Genomic DNA, 21,073 nt, shown 5'->3' with positions numbered 1-21,073 from the left:
AACCACAACCAGATCTGGCAATTGATTAAATAATGGTTTGCTAGATAATGCAAATCTTAATTTCAAAATGATGTTTTATGAAAGTAAACTAGTTGAGTTGACAAGGGGGAGCCAGTCGATGTAGTATATTTGGACTTTCAGAAAGCATTTGACAAAATCCCGCATGAGAGATTATCGTGCAAGATTAAAGTGCATGGGATTGGGAGCCGTGCATTGAGATGGATAGAAAACTGGCTGGCAGAGAGGAAACAAAGAGTAGGAATTAATGGGTGATTTTCAAATTGGCAGGCAGTAACTAGTGGGGTGCCACAGGGATCGGTACTGGGGCCCCAGCTATTCACAATATATATTAATGATTTGGGTGAGATAATTAATGATTTGGGTGGCACGGTAGCACAGTGGTTAGCACTGCTGCTTCACAGCTCCAGGGGCCTGGGTTCGATTCCCGGCTTGGGTCACTGTCTGTGTGGAGTTTGCACATTCTCCTCATGTCTGCGTGGGTTTCCTCCGGGTGCTCCGGTTTCCTCCCACAGTCCAAAGATGTGCGGGTTAGGTTGATTGGCCATGCTAAAATTGCCCCTTAGTGTCCTAAGATGCGTAGGTTAGAGGGATTAGCGGGTGGGATATGTGGGTAGGGCCTGGGTGGGATTGTGGTCGGTGCAGACTCGATGGGCCGAATGGCCTCTTTCTGCACTGGAGGGTTTCTATGATTCTAGGTAACAAAATGTAACATCTCAAAGTTTGCTGATGATACCAAGTTGGGTGGGAGAGTGAACTGTGATGAGGATGCAGAGATCCTTCAACATGATCTGGACAGGTTGGGTGAGTGGGCAAATCAATGGCAGATGCAGTATAATTTGGATAAATGTGAGGTTATTCACTTTGAAAGCAAAAACAAGGTGGCAGATTATTACCTGAATGGCTGTAAATTGGGAGAGGGCAGTGTGCAGCGGGACCTGGGTGTCCTTGTGCACCAGTCACTGAAGGTAAGCATGCAGGTGCAGCAGGCGGTAAAGGCAGCAAATGGTATGTTGGCCTTCATTGCAAGAGGTTTAGAGTACAGGAGCAGGGATATGTTGTTGCAATTGTACAGGACCTTGGGAGAGTATGGTGTGCAGTTTTGGTCTCCTTTCCTGAGGAAAGATGTTCTTGCTCTTGACAGAGTGCAGCGAAGGTTTACCAGGCTGATTCCGGGGATGGCGGGACTGATGTAAGAGGAGAGATTGACTAGGTTAGGATTGTTTTCGCTGGAATTCAGACGAATGAGGGGGGAATCTCATTAGGGACTTACAAAATTCTAACAGAACTAAACAGGGTAGATTCAGGGAGGATGCTCCCGATGGTGGAGGAGTCCAGAACCAGGGGTCACAGTCTGAGGCTTCAGGGTAGACCATTTAGGATGGAGGCGAGGAGACATTTCTTCACCCAAAGAGTGGTGAGCCTGTGGAATTCATTACCACAGGAGGTAGTTGATGCCAAAACATTGAATGTATTCAACAGGCGGCTAGATATAGCACTTGGGGTGGATGGGATCAAAGGTTATCAGGAAAAAACAGGATCAGGCTATTGAGTTGGACGATCAGCCATGGTCATAACGAATGGCGGAGCAGGCTCGAAGGAGCAGGAGGAGGCCATTTGGCCCTATCTTCTATGTTTCTATGAAAGGAGAAATACTTGGAAAATGGTGCAAAACCAATCACACAAACTGTCAGTTTAGCCTCAGTGATGGAACCTTGAGAAGTAGACTTATCACTTGAAGCTGCAGTTCTTTTCACTTGGCGCTAAATAATAATGCCCTACAAGCGGATATTGCCTGGTCAGGTAGCAAGGAAACTCATCACTGCACAAGTTGGTGACAGTAACAAAGAAACAAATGGAAGACTTGCATTTCTATAACACTTTTCAGAACCACTATTTCAAAGTATTTTACAGCCATTTAAGTACTTTTGAAGTGTGGTTCCCTAGTGCAATGAAATAAAAGCAGTTGCTTATTGGCTTTCTGTCAATGACAAAAGCACAAACCCAAAAGGTTATTTGCCCTTTGACCACTTGCAATTGTATTTTTAAAGATGTGTGTTCTGAATAGATCCACTACAAAAAGAGGTTTAATGAGGATAAATCTCGAGCTTGGTTAATATCAGAAGCACATACTCAATTTACTAAAATTGCAAGTGACTACAGACAGATTACTAAAGTTTCACAGCATAATAAGCCTCCGTTCTAGCAAAGAGCAGATTACAATTACTTATTTCAGCTTCACAAACTATTTCAAAAATAGTTAAGTTTGTTTATTAGTCACAAGTAAGGGCCATTTAAAGTATTGCCTGGGTGAACAATCAGAATCAGCAAATTTAGTAATACGACTTTCATGCCCAAATGATCAAGACATAATAAAACCTAATGGTCGGAATTTTACTGCCCCACCCATCACAGGAATTGGAGTGGGCCGCCCCGGACCATGAAAAGGTCCATTGACCTCGGCGGGATTTTACGGTTTTGCGATGAGCGAGGCCGTAAAATCCCACCCAATATGTCTAAAAATTGCTGCAAAGAGACATGCTAAAGCTTTTCATCTTCGTTCATCAAGAAAAAATGATGAAGGGGATAGATAGAGTGAACGTTCAAAGACTATTTCCTCGGGTGGATGGAGCTATTACAAGGGGGCATAACTATAGGGTTCACGGTGGGAGATATAGGAAGGATATCAGAGGTAGCTTCTTTACGCAGAGAGTGGTTGGGGTGTGGAATGGACTGCCTGCAGTGATAGTGGAGTCAGACACTTTAGGAACATTTAAGCGGTTATTGGATAGGCACATGGAGCACACCAGGATGATAGGGAGTGGGATAGCTTGATCTTGGTTTCAGATAAAGCTCGGCACAACATCGTGGGCCGAAGGGCCTGTTCTGTGCTGTACTGTTCTATGTTTAAACACAAGAATGCCAAACTTCAAAAGCAGCAACCATTCATATTTCATGAGAAAGAGGTGCTGATTACTTGGCAAGTCAGCTCTGGCCATGAAGAATGCTCTACTTCTCTAGCTTCCACCCTAAACATGCTAAAGAAGCCATCCCCTACGGACAAGCCCTCCGTATACACAGGATCTGCTCAGATGAGGAGGATCGCAACAGACACCTCCAGATGCTGAAAGATGCCCTCATAAGAATAGGATATGGCGCTCGACTCATCGATCGACAGTTCTGACGCGTCACAGTGAAAAACCGCCCCGACCTCCTCAGAAGACAAACACGGGACACAGTGGACAGAATACCCTTCATCGTCCAGCACTTCCCCAGAGCGGAGAAGCTATGACATCTTTGGAGACTTCAACATGTCATCGATGAAGACGAACATCTCGCCAAGGCCATCCCCACACCCCCACTTCTTGCCTTCAAACGCACGCACAACCTCAAACAGACCATTGTCTGCAGCAAACTACCCAGCCTTCAGGAGAAGTGACCACGACACCACACAACCCTGCCACAGCAACCTCTGCAAGACATGCCAGATCATCCACACGGATGCCATCACCTCACGTGAGAACACCATCCACCAGGTACACGATACATACACTTGCAACTCGGCCAACGTTGTCTACCTGATATGCTGCAGGAAAGGATGTCCCGAGGCAATGAATGGATGAATGAACACCGCTCGACAATCACCAGGCAGGAGTGTTCTCTTCCTGTTGGGGAACACTTCAGCAGTCACGGGCATTCAGCCTCTGATCTTCAGGTAAGCGTTCTCCAAGGCGGCCTTCATGACACACGACAACACAGAATTGCTGAGCAGAGATTGATAGCCAAGTTCCACAAACGAGGACAGCCTCAACCGGGATCTTGGGTTCATGTCACACTATCTGTAACCCCCACGACTTGCCTGAGTTTGCAAAATCTCACTAGCTGTCCTGACTGGAGACAACACACATCTCTTTAACCTGTACGTAACCTCTCTCCATTCACATTGTCTGAACCTTTAAGACTTGATTACCTGTAAAGACTCGCATTCCAACCATTATCTTATAAATTTAGTTTGTGTCTCTACGTGCCCTGTTTGTGAACACAACTCCTCACTCACCTGATGAAGGGGCAGTGCTCCAAAAAAACCTGTTGGACTTTAACCTGGTGTTGAGAGACTTCTTACCATGGAGAATGCACCAGTGAACTGCACCTCGACCAGAGTCGACTTGCCAAGCAATCAGCACACTTTTCTCATGCAGGACAAATTGTTGCTCCCTTTGAAATTTGGCATTCTTGCATTTGTCCTAATGAGCGCAAGACAAAAAGCTACACAGCATGTCTCTTTTTTCAGCAACATTCTAATGATCATACCATGAAGTGACGATAAATACATAATTACAAAATACAAATCATGTCACCAGTGTTTATTCAACGTGAAAAGAAATTTCAGGAGATTAGGATGAAAATGCTCATATTTCCTGGTTTAAGACTTTTTCGGGTGCAATTCAAATGATAAGCCAAAGCCAATCAAGTTAGAAGTCCAAAAATTTTTGATTTATACATTTTAGAATTGGGTTTACATGGAGAGGGCAATGGGAAATAAGGAACAGCATGGATTCATATATAGTGTCTGGTCCTAATCTCTCAATTACTGTTATTTTACACAATAATATTGAAGTGGTCTGGCTATTTTGAATGCATCAATGGAAAGCAGAAAAAGCACTCCATTTGGAAAAAATGAAAAGCGTAAATTAAAAAACTCAGCAGGTCTGGCAGCATCTGTAGAAAGAGCAAGTCACCTTCAAAACTGCTCCATACCCGAAAAATTTCAGCATCCACGGTATTTCGCTTTCATTTCTGCTATAAAGCGGAGGTTGATTTCCTCCCTCCACCCCCGAGAATTAACACCGAAACACCCAAAAAGAGTGCCACCTTACAACACAATCTGTAAAAAAATTGTGTGTGAAGTGCTATGGCCTGCGCTTCAGCAACTTCTGGTGGTTAAATACAAAATAAATCCCTGACACTCACTCTAAAATCAACATGTAACAAATTTATCTAACTAGTGAACAAATTAACTAAAAACTGTTAACAAACCGAATAAATCCCTTCTATCAACTATTCCCGAATAAAACAAGATTCTAGTGCTATGATGTTCCAAGAAATACAATTCCCACTCATTAAAAATAGAATTTAGTCACTCTCTAAATTACAACCAGGTTTTCTCTCTTCTGGAATATTCTGGGCCCTCTGTTGATTCTTCTGTCTCAAACTTATTTCTTCTTTGGTACCTTTGCTATCTAGATGGTGCTTTGTCTAGGATATAAATGAAGCTATGAAAGCCAGAGGTTCTCTCTCTCTGAGCTGTGATCGCCAACAGAGGCAGTTGCTCTCTCTTTTTGTCCCACTGCTCCCCTTCTTTTATACCCGTGATGACATATCAATATTCCCCACAACAAGATTGGTCCTAGGTTGTCAAAACCATCAGATTTAAATTTAATAGGTCCTTGGTATCTAACTGCCTATTCAAATTGATTGGCTAAATTCAAAAAATTCAAAAGCTTGTCGTCTTGGTAAAAACTGCTGCTTGGCCTTTCAATACAAATGTTTCAGTTTGGGGCTCTATGTACTTGCAATTTTTAAAAACTTCTATAAGCACAGAAAACATGCCGCCTTTTAAAGGGACCATGCAACACTTTCTCCCTAGCTTTTTACAAATTTAAAAACACCAATCTACAATTACTTTGCCCAACTTCGCAACACTATTCAGAATAATATCTACTCCCCTTATTAAAATGTAATATTTTTCTGTGAATTCAATTTTTCTGATAATACAAACTTTTCAGCACTGGGGTCTCATTAAATTTAAAGGATTAAAAATGTTTCAAATTTTCCAATGTGCTAAAATTAATTTGAATCAGTAGCAGTAATTTTGATTTAAAGGCTGATATCTACAAATTTCACAGTGCCTTTAGTACAGTCACACTCACTGACAATATACAGTTCAAATGCATGATTTTTCACAAACTGCGATATTTGCTCACACCAGTTTCAATTGGAACTGGTTAAACTATGTGGTCAAATTGTAGGTAACAATTCAAACTTCCTTTGCCCCAAACTCTGATTGCCAATCACATAAAACTGCCCTTAATTTGATATCAATATTCAATGCTGGACGATTGTTCAAAGTTGAAATTTGCTTAACTTGTACGAGAAAGATTAGATCATATTTATTTAAAACTATGTTTAACTATTCACTTCGACAAGAGACAAGTACAGGCAAGTATAGTGTAGACTCTGAAACCACTTAACCAAGCATTATTTCACACATGAATGGTAGATTTTCCAAATCCTCATTTCAATCTAAGTACCTAACCTACAGGGAACACAGATTGGAAAATTACAGAACAGATTAGCCACCATTTTCCATGTGTACACATTGTATCAGTGTTGACTGTTGGCATGGACACAGAAAATTTACTCTTTAATCACTCACTGGATGCGACCATCACAAGCAAGGTCAGTATTTGTTGCCTATCCCTAATAGTCCTTGGGGAGATGATAGTGAGCTGCCACCTTGAATTATTCAGTTCATGTTATGTTGACCCATTTACGGTGCTGTTTGGGAAGAATGTCCAGGACTTTCACTCTGACAGTGAAGGGATGACACTATAGTTCCAAGTCAGGATGGTATGCGACCTGGAGTGGATCATGCAGGTGTGGTGTTCCTACATCCCTACTGCACATATTTAACTTGGTGGTAGAGGTGATGGATTTGAAGGTGTTGAGGGAACATTGGTAAGTTGCTGCAGTGCAACCTACAAAATGGTGTATACTGCTACTGTACACTAGTGGAGAAAATTAATGCTAAGGTGGTGAATAGGATCCAATTAAGCAGACTACTTTGTCGCAGATAATGTTAAGCATCTTGCGTGTTGTTGAGATTACACTCATCCAGGCAAGTGTACAGTATTCAAGACCAATCCTGACTTGTGCTTTGAAGATGGTGGACAGGTTTTGAGGAGTCAAGAGGTGAGCATTAGAAGCAGTTCAGAGAATGTTTACTAAACAAATACCAAGAATGGGCAGGTCATCATATGAGGAAAGATAGGGTAAACTAGGATTGCAACCACTGGAGTTTAGAAGAGTAAGAGGCAACTTGATTGAAACATACAAGATCCTGTGGGGTGTTGACAGGGTTGATGTGGTGAGGATGTTCCTCTTATGGGAAAATCTAGAACAATTAGGGATTGTTTAAAATTAAGGCATCCTCCATTTAAGACCAAGATGAGAAGACATTCTTTTTCCTCAGCGGATAAGGTGGTGGGGTGGAAACAAAGTCTTTGAAGTTTTCAAGGCAGAGGTGGATAGATTCTTGATAAACAATGTGGTGAAATGTTACTGGGGACAGGCAGGAAGTTACAGTTAGATCAGCCATGATCTTATTGAATGCCCAAGTGGCCTACTCCTGCTCCAAGTTCATACGTTGTACATACTTCCCCCTGGGATCCAGCCTCTGACCTGCTCTTGTAGTCAGTTATTTGTATGACTACTCCAGTTCAGTTTTGGATCAATGGTAACGGCCAAGTTGATGGTGGGGGATGCAATGATGAAACGTCAAGGGGAACTGGATAGATTACCTCTTGTTGAAGATGGTCACTGTCTAGCACTTGTGTGTGATGAATGGCATTGATACCTGCCACTTATCAGCCCAAACTGGAATGCTGTCAATGTCCTGTTGCTTCAGTGTGTGTGTTATGAATGGTACTGAACATTGTGCATATCTGACATTAATACTGGAAGGAAGATCATTGATGAAGCAGCTGAAGATGGTTGGGCCCAGAGCAGTCCTCAATAAAAAGCTGCAGAGATATTTTAGGGCTCTAATAAAATGCAAAGCTCTTCCATCCAATGATCTATTTATTAACTACTGCAAATATCCTAATCATCACTATTCTAAATTAGTTTTTAAACTTACCTCTTTAACATCTAAAAGGCGCCCTGGACACGGATTCTTGGCACGTCGGGCAGTTGCAGGAGACTTGTGATGGGTAATAGTGACAATTCCTGGCCCACTGTGTGTCAGGTGCTTCTGGTTTCCAGGAGGTGGTGGGTTTGAAACCCCAGGGGGAAGTAAAGACAAACTTCTAGCTCTTATTGAAGATGGAGTAGTCTAAAATGAATAAGAAAAAATTTAGAAGCGTAAACAATTTCTTTAGTCCAGAGCCAATTCGATTTAATCAAATCAAGAACCTTACCAGACAAAATACTACAAAAAACTGCCAGAGCAGATACAGCACAGGTTAAATACAGAGTAAAACATCCTTTATATTGCCCTATCAAACACTTCAAGGGCAGATGCAACATGGGTCAGATAGAATAACACATTCTCCACCCTCAGTTTGGGAATGGCAGTTTTGGGTACTGTCGTCTAATTTCTGGACTGTTGGCTAAATGGCACCAAGTCCAACCAAGTAGAAACCTTATTACCAGGAGAGGAAGTTTGGAAAAGTTATCAACGCTTCTGGAGGAAGTACTGTACCACAGACTGGGGGATATGTTTACCAATGGACCTTCAGAAGACAGCTCAGACCTTAACAGCAGGAATTGGCTATAAGATAGTGGTTAAACTGACTGTGGCCTCAATTCCACTTTACTCTCCACTCCCCATAAACTTCAACTCCCTTGTCTATCAGAATTTACTTAACTCAGCCTTGAATACATTCAATGATCCAACCTTGACTGCTTTCTGACAAAGTGAATTCCATACACTAACAACCTTGTGAGAGAAAAAAATTCTCCTCAGTTTTAAAAAGAACACCTTTATTCTTAAACTGTGGCTCCTAGTTCTAGTCTTCCCCACAAGAGGGAACATCTTCCCAGTACCTACCCAATAGGTCTTCTCAGCTATTTCACGTAGAATATATAGCAACAAACATTTGATCATGGATTATGCATCACCCAAACTGGACAGAGCAATTTTTCAGGCTGCATGCTCTGCTTCATCCCCTGGAATGCATATCAGGAACTCAAAAGTGAAATCTACGATGGATAACCATAACTTGTGTACACAATTTCATCAACATCAGCTCCCAGTAATCACAGCTCTGTGGATCAGAAATTAGGTCCAGTTTTCTGGAGATCTGGGTTTTAATATTGAAGCTTCAGAAGGTGCAGAGAAGGAGATACCTTAATATGGGTCCTTTGGCTGCAAGGATAGGATAAGTGAATTATGGTTATTCACCTTGACTTAGGAGGGTATGTTTGACGACGAGATGTAGTAGACTTGAATTCCAAGAGCATGGAGCTTAGCTGACTTGCGGCACGGGGGGGGGGGGGGGGGGGGGGGTGTTGTTGTTGTTGTTTCAGAAGTATGAGCACAATTCGTAAATGTATTTAAACACAAAGATGGCATTTTTAATTGGAGATGTGCGGGGGATGGTAACAATGTTGAGGAACCAATGCAGGTTGGCAAGGACAAGAATGATGGGTGAACAGGACTTGGTATGAGATAAAGTTCAGGCAGCGAAGCTTAGTTGTAATACCAGGAAAGCATTGGGTTAGCTATAAGAGACGAAGGCATGAGGTGGAGGTCAAGGTAGGCAATATTGTTGCGAAGGAGGATGTAGACTCAGAAGCTAAACTAGACTTCAAACCAGAAGATGAGGTTCTGAATCATCTGAATCAACCAGATACAACTGCTGGTGAGGGGGAAATTAATCAATACCATCAATACAAAATTAATGCCATCAGTACAAAGTTTGTGTCAGAAGCTAAAACAATGGCTTCATTACTCCCAATGTTTCAATGACAGAAACTGAAGGTCATCAAAAACCAACATTGGATAAGCATCTGACAGCACAGTAGCAGAGGAGGAATTGTGATAGTGGTGGAGAGTTACAGCAGTATATTTTTTTGACATACATGCTATTGAATGATTTCATCAAGAAGAAGCATATAGATGCAGAACACAAGGGCAATAGATCAATCCTGGGGCTTCTGACAGAAAATGTGTGGGGAGAGAAAGAAAAGCCATTTAAGGAAGTGCTCTGGATGGGACTCCACAGGGTAGAGTTGAACAGCAAGAGTAATCCCATCAAGTTTTACAAGAAATGGACTGCAGGATCATCGTGTGGTTGACCGTGTTAAAGCCTACATGGAGTTTGAGGAGCACAAGGAATGCACCTCGTCATGGATTAAGGCTGTGACAGGGCTAAAAAATGACTGGAGAGAATGAAAGTTGATGATGGGCATAGAGCTTGCTATTGCAGAGGACAGGAAGGGTATTTTGGATATGGACTACTTCAAAATCATATATTGCTATATGTATTATTTTTAACACTTGCATTTTAAGTATTAAAGAAATTCATGAAGATACCACACAAGTGATAGGCCTATACCTGAGTGTGCACCAAACAATAATGCAACATGGAAGTCAGAAATCACTCCCAACTAATGTTAAAATGTGTTGTAAAAGACAAAATGTGATGAATTGTTTAATAGTTATTTACTGGCATTCTTGCAGCATCTGCATGAACTACTCTGTCTCTGCTGAAGGGAAGAGGCAGTGCCTCAAGACATGCTTGATATAAAGATTGTGACCTTGTGACAAGTGCAACTGCAACAATTGCCGAAGCACCACCATGCTGAGCATCATGGTAAAGTATTTGCTAATGTTGACTTTGTTCGACTGCAGATCTTGGCTGAACACATCTGTCCTGAATCTTGGTGTAGTTTCAGAACAGGGAAGATCCACAATTGACATGATATTCTCAGTCCAGCAGTGTTAAGAGAAGTGCCATGAACAAAGGAGACCACTACATATTGATCTAATCAGTGTGTTCAACCACCGAGCAGAGACAGCCTATTTAAACTGAAGAAAATTGGCTGCAGTGGAATCACACTCCGTGAGAGTGAATCCTGGGAAAACAGCAGGTGCAGGAAGTTTAGAGAAGTGCTAAAGGGTGACAGACTACCCAAATGGGTTGGAAAGAAAGGAGGTACAATGACAGAGCAGCTTTGGAGATGTAAACAATAGGGAAAAAAGGAAAACCAGACGTGAGAACCACGGTCCAGAGTGACAGCCAAATTCACATGTTAATTGATACATGGAAAGTTAATTTATACAGACATGGTTACCTAGCAAGATTGGGATAGAAAAGCAGGTGGAAGTGTTCAGCAAGTCACACAGCATTGTGGAGAAAGTTAGGCAGCAGCTGTGGAGAAAGTTAATGTTTCGGATTAGGATACGATATCCTACTTGTCATTAGATATATCCAGTTAATGAAGTCAGGAAGGAAGAAACTAACAGGAAGTCCAAAGTTAAAGTGAGGGGTCCTATGCTGGGATAAAGTTCATGTATGCATGTAGAACAGAGTCAGCTTGGAGAATAAATAAGCTGAAGGCAAGGTTGGAGGATAGCTGTGGAAGAAAATGAGTCCAAAAACTATTTCAAGGGGAGAGGGCGCACTGTCTAAAGTATTCCTACAGGAATAAAATGTTAGGAAGTGTGTGAAATAGCTCAGTAGACAAAAGAGAGAGTGACGATATTGGAAGTCAGAACCAAAAACAGCACAGAATTGTATTTCAGCCTAGGAGAACACATTTCTGGTCAGGAACCACACAATAGCAAAAAATACAGCTGAGAAACCAGTAGTTCAGCAGCTGAGTCTTATATTGTAATCACATAGCATTGTGAAATTTGGAAGCCAAACTTAAGCAAAGATTCAGCACTCACTGATGAAAAAGACTTGGCACGATCAGGGGATGAAGAATGCTTCAAGGTAACTTTAAACTTAGAATGAGGGCTACAGCGCATGTGCCTATTACAAAATGGATGGAGTCTAGCCAACAGAAAGCAGCAATTGGTAAATAGTTATCACCACCATCTCAAGGGAAATTGGGGATGAGCAATAACACTGAACTGCCAGAGATGGTCACAACCCAAGGACAAATAGAGTGTCTTTGTTTTAGATTTCAGCTTTGAAATAACTCCCAAATATTTATTTTATTACATTAAGTTTTAACACTGAAAATAATAAACAGACAAAAAACACTGGCAAGCAATATAGTAAGAAGTTTAACAACACCAGGTTAAAGTCCAACAGGTTTATTTGGTAGCAAAAGCCACACAAGCTTTCGGAGCTCTTATACACACATATACACACGGAGCAATATACACACACACACACACACACAACAATAGAGGGGTGGGTTAAAGACAAGGGGATTCCGCAGAGCTGAAAATCGAGACATTTGACCAATCTGGAGAAAACCAAACAGGCCACCTTGACAAACCCAGACTGTCTCAGAAAAAACAAGATGTCTGGTCACCCTACCTTGATCTTTCAGTAAAATGTAGATAACATTATGCCTTTTAAATAGGTGTTTTGAACTGCAAGTAGTGAAGAGTAGATATTTCATGATACTAAGAGCAATTACACTATTTACAAAAGTTTATTCAGCAGATAGGATTTCAAAGTCTATAGGGAAACAAGAAGAGGAATGGAATCCAAGGAAAACAACAGGATGCGAAAACAAGCAACACTGCGGGATAGCAAAAATCATTTTTCACACCTAACTATTGCAAAAGATTGGAATTGTCACGATTCCAGACTTTAACTAACTCAAAGAACAGCTTTTGAAGTCAGGTTACCAGCACCTAAAGACCTGAAAACAAGGTTTCTAAATGTTGCACCCTTTCATGCAAGCACAGAAGATGCAGCAGCAGTCCTTTTACTTCGCCTCTACTCACCATCCAAAGCACCAAGTATTCCTTCCAGGTGAAACAGTGATTTCAGTTTAGTATACAGCATTCACTACACACAAATGCGGCCTGCTCTCCATTCGAGAGACTAGGTGCAAATTGGAGATTTCTGCAAGGTGATCACCCATTCAATTCCCAAGCAAGATCCTGTGCTTCCAGTCACCTGTCATTTTAATTTTCCATTTCCTTCTCATGCTGACATTTCTGTACTCAGCCTCTGCAATATTCGATGCAATCTTGAGGAAAAGCATCGCATCTTAATGATTTTGCAGCCTTCAGACTCAACATGAGATTCAATAATTCCAGGCCACTGTTTCTGCCCCTATTTTGTTTCTTGTCAGAGTCATCCAGACTCAAAACATTACCTCTGTTCTCTCTCCAGAGATGTTGTCAGACCTGCTGAGATTTTAAAGCATTGTCCATTTTTGTTTAATTTCTTTACTTGTCCCATTACCACTCCCTTTGGCGCTCCTCGTGCGGAGTCTGCACGCTCCCCCTGTCTGCCTGGGTTTCCTCCAGGTGCTCAGGTTTCCTCCCACAGTCCAAAGATGTGTAGGTAAGGTGGATTGGCTATGGTAAATGTGCAGGGTTATGCAAATAGGCCAGGGGGGTAGGCCTGGGTAAGATGTTCTTTTGGAGAGTCGGTGCAGACTCAATGCGCTGAATGGCCTCCTTCTGCACTGTAGGGATTCTATAGATTTTGGGGATGGAGATTGCTTTGATGAAAGGTCACTTAGAATGTACCCAAACATAAAGAGTGCAGAAGAATGAGAGGTGATCTCATGGAAACACACAGGATTCTGTGGGAGCTGGACATGGTAGACAGAGTTTCTTTTGCCTGGCTGGGAAATCTAAAATGGGAGGTTAACAGTCTCAGGATAAAGGCTTAATTAATTAGCAATGAGGCAAGACATTGCTTCACTCAAAAGGTTGTGAATCTTTAGAATTCTCTACCCCAAGAGGTTTGGGAATGTTTCATTATAGAATATTGATCTCTCAGAGAAGTAAATGTTATGGGGCACAGGCTGGAAAATGGAGTTGAGATAGAAGATTGGCCAAGATCGCATTGCATAACTGAACAGGTTTGAAAAGCTATATGGTCCATGGTGGCTCCCATTTATGTTCTTCAGAGATTAAAGATAGAAAAGGTATGGCTATGAAAAGTTTTAAATACAAAAATCAGGAATAGCACCTGAGGGAACAAAGATAGGATCTTATTAGCAAAAGTGGCAGAGGAGAAATGCCCAGGGTGACCATTTTGATCTTCGTAGCAGAGATCATGCAAAATAGCAGCCTCAAGAGATTAGCTGTGAATACAAGGATGTGGTGAAAAACACAAATAATGCCAAAAAATGCATATTTTTTAAGCTGAAATATAAAAGCTTTCATTAATTATATTAGATGAACAAGATATATGCAGATTTTAAATTCTATTCAGGAAGCATACAGAATACAGCTTGGTTTGCAGCTCCTTTAAATGTAGGTACAAAGTTATTTCCAACTCCCCTAAACTGGAAAGTTAACATTTTTGAGAGAAGCTTTTTTAAAAAAAAGAGGAATACAGGTAAATGTTGACTATGCTGCAAATCCTCCTATTGATTTTGCTTAAGCTTTCCCATTGGGAATACTCTTGTATCTTGCTTTTATCAGCAACAAGGTAAGGAGAGCTGATATAGCAGCACAGGAGGCGCACAGCATCCACCTATCAGAACTTTGTCCACAAAAATCTATAGTCCAAGAGTTTCCGCCACATTTTAGATCAACATTTAAATGGCCAGATGGGAGTATCCCTCAGTTTCCTCCTTATTCCCATATCTTGCAAAGCCAACCCATTTTACACAATGGAAGCAAAAGTCCATGGTGCTTTGTTACAAATTTCCACCTCAACAACAAAAACATAAAATTACCCTGATGATGAAAATGAAAAATGTCATTCCTAAAATGATATCCATCTCATCAGATGCAAATTACAGAAATGCTATTCAAAAAGTCTGAACTATCTTTGATCAATACTACCAAATGCTGTTGGTCAACAGCTTTTCTGCTCTAGAATGTCATGGATTCTTTACATTCAGCACAACAATGATTATTATTCGTGGTTACATAACCTGGTCATTCATTACATTTTCCTGACTTACCAATTACTGGTTGATATAATATGATGCCAGACACAATATTGGACTATCATGAAGGTGAACCACTTAATAAATATTGGAACAGGCAAGACAGAAATTAAGTGGAAACATTGAATATAAAAAAAGTTCATCAAATATTCAACTGAAGTTAGTATCTTCACGTGTAAATTGTCCTTTAAGATTTTGAAATAATGCAAAAGTTCAGGTTTTTAATTACAGTAATAGATCATGTAATTTAAACCCCCCCCCCCCCCCCTCCCCGTTAGTACACCTTTCAACAGCTATGAGCCAACTATATTAGCACAACTAGATTGAAAATACACCCAAGCTGTAATGTGTGTGCTTGGCCACAGTCATGTGCTTGATTATTCAATTTTTAACCTTTAAAAAACAAAAATTACCAAGGTACATTAGTCGCACTATTTTTTGAGTTGGGTTTATTTTCCTTCAGAAAATAATTTAGATATCAAACAAACATTTTATACAACAGGAATATTACAGCTTTAAATGCTAGTAATCTTCACTTCATTTTACAATGTTCCATTGAAGTATACTGCCTGGTACTTAAATTCAGTAACTCTTTACCTTGGCATTATTTTCTGTGTGGTGCCTGGCAGAGGCCTGAAGCTGGTTCACCCAGTATAATCTCTCTTTGGCATCCCCTGCTGCAGTATAGAAAGTAGACATACATTTTAATACAAAACAGACATACAACCCCGTTTTCAAAGCAAACTGGTAACAACAAAACAGCATATTTATTCTCAGCATTCTCAGTCGGCACGGCGGTTAGCACTGTTGCTTCACAGCGCCAGGGACCTGGGTTCAATTCCAGCCTCGGGTCACTGTCTGTGTGGAGTTTGCACATTCTCCCCATGTCTGCATGGGTTTCCTCCGGGTGCTCCGGTTTCCTTCCACAGTCCAAAAACGTGCGGGTTAGGTTGATTGGCCATGCTCAATTGCCCCTTAGTGTCAGGGGGACTAGCAGGGTAAATATGTGGGATTATGGGGTTAGGGCCTGGGTGGAATTTTGTCGGTGCTGGCTCAATGGGCCAAATGGTTCCCTTCTGCACTGTAGGGATTCTATGAAGACTAAACACCATAAGCACGTATTGATTCTCCATGTAAATTTAGAACTGAAGCACCAAAAAGCAACAAAAGAGATTTCATGCAGTATGATTTGGTTTTCAAACATAGCTTTTATTAACAGGGGGTTGGAGTTTAAGAGCCGTGGGGTTATGCTGCAACTGTACAGGACCTTGGTGAGACCACATTTGGAATATTGTGTGCAGTTCTGGTCACCTCACTATAAGAAGGATGTGGAAGCGCTGGAAAGAGTGCAGAGGAGATTTACCAGGATGCTGCCTGGTTTGGAGGGTAGGTCATATGAGGAAAGGTTGAGGGAGCTAGGGCTGTTCTCTCTGGAGCGGAGGAGGCTGAGGGGAGACTTAATAGAGGTTTATAAAATGATGAAGGGGATAGATAGAGTGAACGTTCAAAGACTATTTCCTCGGGTGGATGGAGCTATTACAAGGGGGCATAACTATAGGGTTCGTGGTGGGAGATACAGGACGGATATCAGAGGTAGGTTCTTTACGCAGAGAGTGGTTGGGGTGTGGAATGGACTGCCTGCAGTGATAGTGGAGTCAGACACTTTAGAAACATTTAAGCGGTTATTGGATAGGCACATGGAGCACACCAGGATGATAGGGAGTGGGATAGCTTGATCTTGGTTTCAGATAAAGCTCGGCACAACATCGTGGGCCGAAGGGCCTGTTCTGTGCTGTACTGTTCTATTCTATTCTATTCTATTCAGAAGAATATGCAATGAATAAGGGATCAACTATTTGGTACAATGGCGCACATCACTAGTACATACAGGATATAATTAGATGACAATAACCCCAAATTTTTTACTGCCATTATTCAGTTTGGTAAATTATTAAAGACTTTGATCATTTATAAATCTCATCAAATGTCAATTTTTGAACTGCTTTCAGCCTACTTTCTTGGTATATGTTACGACAATTGTATAGTGTATATTACTTCATTATTTAGTATCTACACATTCTCATATGTTGAAAAAGGTTATGCTTTGTCTCCTTTCTAGACCATAAAACTTTTTTTTCTGATTCAATACAAAACAAAATGTGTACAACTTTAAAACGTTAACTTTGTTTCTCTCTCCATAAATGGCACCTTACCTGCCGAGTATTATCCCAGATGAGTATTTAACACATTCCAATAACATTCTTCTGCCTGGGCTTTATAGTAAGAGCTTTAGTGCTTTAAATAGATTAGTGCTTCTGTCAAAATAGTTCCAAATGTAAGGGTGACAGATGAATTCATCCTCAAAAGCCCCCAAAACACCAACGGAAATTTCAATCTGAGGCACCAAAAGAAAAAGTCGACTCCATATATGGGAGACATGTATTCTGAGGAGCTGCTACGCCAATCGCAGATTCAGTCTCACTCATGCTCACTGCTTCAGCTCCTCCAATTACAAGTCTCCTCTTTCTCACTCTTGCTGCTCCTCAAGAGACAATCTCTGTGATTGGAGGAGCAGCAAGGGAATTTGCAATTGGATAAGCTGAAGGAGTTATTCTATCTGGTCCTGCAGTCACCATGCAGGAGACTTCAATGAGCCCGCAGCAACCGTCACACAACTTTGTGGAGCTGTTGAGTGTGACTAGTACCCATATGTGCCAGACTTGAGTTTTAGCTGGGGTATGCTACCAAAGATGATGGTGTGTGGTGCTCAGCACTGTCAGGGAGGGCGTGCCAGGACAGTGTTGGCCAGAATTAGTGAGAGGGACAGCAGCGCACCTTGCAGCTGTTGAACAAATAGATGGATAGAGATCGGGAAGAGGGGCGGGCGGGGGGGGGAAGAAAATGAGGTAGGGGACGATGATAATGTGCACACATGGCTGTGGAACTGAAGAAATAAAACTTTTGATATTTTGCCCAAGAACATACTTGGAATTCAATCAATTCATTTGTTGAAGCCGAAGTTTCAATTGAAAACCCCCAGTTCATCATCTACTAAAGTTGAATCATTCAACCTCAAACTGTCAGTTCAGGTTCTTCCATGATCCTAACATCGGACTCAATTTCCCAAAATTGTATTTATAAAATGGATCATTCAACTCCCTGACAACAGTAGCATAACAATATTATGAAGAAAAGTCTCAAGAACATGGCTCATTTTTCATATAGACACAAATTAATGGTCCTTTAGTCCACCCAATCTGCCTCATTACAATAACTATGAGGTGCATTTGCTTAGAAAAAGAAATACTGAAACGTGAAGTATTAAGAAATCAAACTGGTCACTATCTGATGGTGCTGCAGATTAAATGTGTATGTATTCTCATATTTGCACAGTTGGACCTCAGGAAGACATGTTTGTCAACAGTCATTTTCAACAGGAAGTCTTGAAAGAAAGGAAACTTGAAATTGGCAGAACAAAACCAAATAGTAGAGTGTGCTAATTGTTTGCAATTAATTTTTTAATGGGACTGCAGGTGCCAGGCACATTCCCAATAAGTTACTTTGTGCCAAATAGTTAGAATTTTTATTTTGGAAATAGTATGGGAGATTTATTTATAATAAATTAACAAAAACATCTTCCAAAGTCAAAGATTTAATAATGTGTATACACAATATTTGTTATTTGTGCTATTTATCCAAAGAAGAAAACTCAAAAAATTCAACAATGCTGAAGATAATGTTACTTCTTGACTGCGTCACCTAATAATGGAGTTTAGATAGTAAAAGATACCTGGGGAAAATCTCAGAGCCCACCAAAAAAAGTTACTTTAATCCTGCAGCGTATAAACATTCATCCATTATTTCTGGCAACCTTGAGTACTATTCTATATCCTCCTTTTCTGGCTTGCTATCTTAAGTGCTTTACAATAAAAAGTGCTTTACAATGAAGAGGCATTTAATACTGCTGAAAGTCTATTCCGAAGTTTCCACATAATATGCCCAAGTTTCCATATGCTATTTTCACTCATCATATGTTTAAACAGTATCAAATATTTTCCAACCTCATGTATTAGATTTAATTTTCTATTTAATTGCACAATCAAACCAAATCCTTTTGCTACATCATATACTTAACATAAATTTCTTGAGCAGTTTAAAATTTGGATAGTACATCACAACTTAATTTATTTAATTCCCATTGTGTCGGCCTGGAAGTGTATTCAATAAATAAACGTTAGTACATAATACTGTGAACTGCTGCTTTCAAGTGCCAAGTTTAATAAGAGCACAACTAAAAAAGACAATTAAAATAGGTCGTCAAAAGATGGCAAACAAATTATCTTAGTATAGGAGGAATGCTGGGAAGACAGCCAAATACAATCAAGTCATTATACAGAAAAGTGATCATAGAAATCATAGAAACCCTACAGTGCAGAAAGAATCCATTTGGCCCATCAAGTCTGCACCGACCACAATCCCCACCCAGGCCCTACCCCCATATCCCTACATGTTTACCCACTAATCCCTCTAACCTACGCATCTCAGGACACTAAGTGGCAATTTTAGCATGGCCAATCAACCTAACCCGCACATCTTTGGACTGTGGGAGGAAACCGGAGCACCCGGAGGAAACCCACGCAGACACGAGGAGAATGTGCAAACTCCACACAGACAGTGGCCCAAGCTGGGAATCGAACCCAGGTCCCTGGAGCTGTGAAGCAGCAGTGCTAACCACTGTGCTACCATGCCGCCCATGAATCATGTGATATTACATGATCTAAGCAATTTGAGACCAAATTTGATTTATTATTGTCACATGTATTAGTATACAATGAAAAGTATCGTTTCTTGCACACTATACCGACAAAGAACTGGCTAACCGTAATGGATCCAAGCAGTCTGGCAGGCAGGAATTGATGTGTTTGCTGCAACTGCCTCAGTACTCTACGCCGACAACTGCCCATCTCCACGCACAATTCTACAACTCATTCGCTTATCCTGGAACACAACATCTTCACCTTCAACAGCCAGTTCTTCATCCAGACACATGGAACAGCCATGGGGAGTAAATTCGCACCTCAATATGCCAACATCTTCATGCACCGAATTGGAACAAGACCTCTTCACCGCACAGGACCTTCAACCAATGCTATACACTAGATACATCAATGACATTTTCTTCCTTTGGACTCTCAGCGAACAATCACTGAAACAACTACATGATGACATCAACAAGTTCCACCCCATCATCAGACTCGTCATGGATTACTCTCCAGAATCGGTTGCATTCTTGGACACATGCATCTCCATCAAGAACTGTCACTTCAGCACTTCACTGTACCGCAAGCCCACGAATAATCTCATGATGCTCCACTTCTCCAGCTTCCACCCTAAACACATTAAAGAAGCCATCCCCTACAGACAAGCCCTCTATATACACAGGATCTGCTCAGATGAGGAGGAACGCAACAGACACCTCCAGACGCTGAAAGACACCCTCGTAAGAACAGGATATAGTGCTCGACTCAATCAATCAACAGTTCCAACATCCCAAAGCGAAAAACCGCACCGACCTCCTCAGAAGACAAACACAGGATTGTTCCAGTGCATTGCATGTGGAAAACGCTTCAGTTGCACAGCCTAAAAGAAATGCGCAGCGTGAATCTCGTTGGGTGGCGTAATGTACCTATTCTTTAGGAGCTCGACGGCACCCTGGTAAGTGGAAGCTGCACGAATGGCTAGGTAAATCGTGTCGCTTACCCTTGCGTGGAGGACCTGGAGTCTATCACTGTCTGTAGTGATAGCTACCGAGGCTGCCAGGTAGTCCTCGAAGCACTTCCACCAATGTTCGAACGTGTTAGCTGCACCGACCGCACGTGGGTCCAGTGTCAGACGATCCGGTTTTAGGATCTGTTCCATATTCTCAGTTAATGTATTAAATTGATGCACCTCAATGAGCACCCGGAAACAAGGCTTTAGAACTGAAGGCTGATGATATTCAGGTCCCGATGAATTGAGTGACTCTATCAGATGTTGATGTGACATTTGGTCTGAGATTTTTGTCTGTAAATCCTCACCTTCTAGATATCCGGTTGCTGATGAGACAAAGGAATGAGGACATGGCTGACAGAGTATCCTTCGTCATCCAGTAATTCCCTGGAGCGGAGAAGCTACGACATCTTCTTCAGAGCCTTCAACATGTCATCGATGAAGACGAACATCTCGC

General features: G+C 41.3%; 1 protein-coding gene across 2 annotated transcripts in view; it reads right to left on the bottom strand.

Moving 5' to 3' along the window:
- The window catches only part of LOC144511797 (oxysterol-binding protein-related protein 10-like), a 198,164-nt gene that overhangs the window by 122,392 nt on the left and 54,699 nt on the right, over positions 1–21,073 (bottom strand). For both annotated transcript variants that reach the window (XM_078242146.1, XM_078242136.1), the window contains exons 3-4: positions 15,445–15,524; positions 7,937–8,131 (exon numbers count right to left, since the gene is read on the bottom strand). In XM_078242146.1, the coding sequence (XP_078098272.1) occupies positions 7,937–8,131; positions 15,445–15,524 (275 nt within the window). The remainder of the gene's footprint in view (positions 1–7,936; positions 8,132–15,444; positions 15,525–21,073) is intronic.

Source organism: Mustelus asterias, chromosome 2, assembly GCF_964213995.1.
Source record: "Mustelus asterias chromosome 2, sMusAst1.hap1.1, whole genome shotgun sequence".
Lineage (NCBI taxonomy): Eukaryota > Metazoa > Chordata > Chondrichthyes > Carcharhiniformes > Triakidae > Mustelus > Mustelus asterias.
This window is presented reverse-complemented; position numbering and strand designations above follow the sequence as displayed.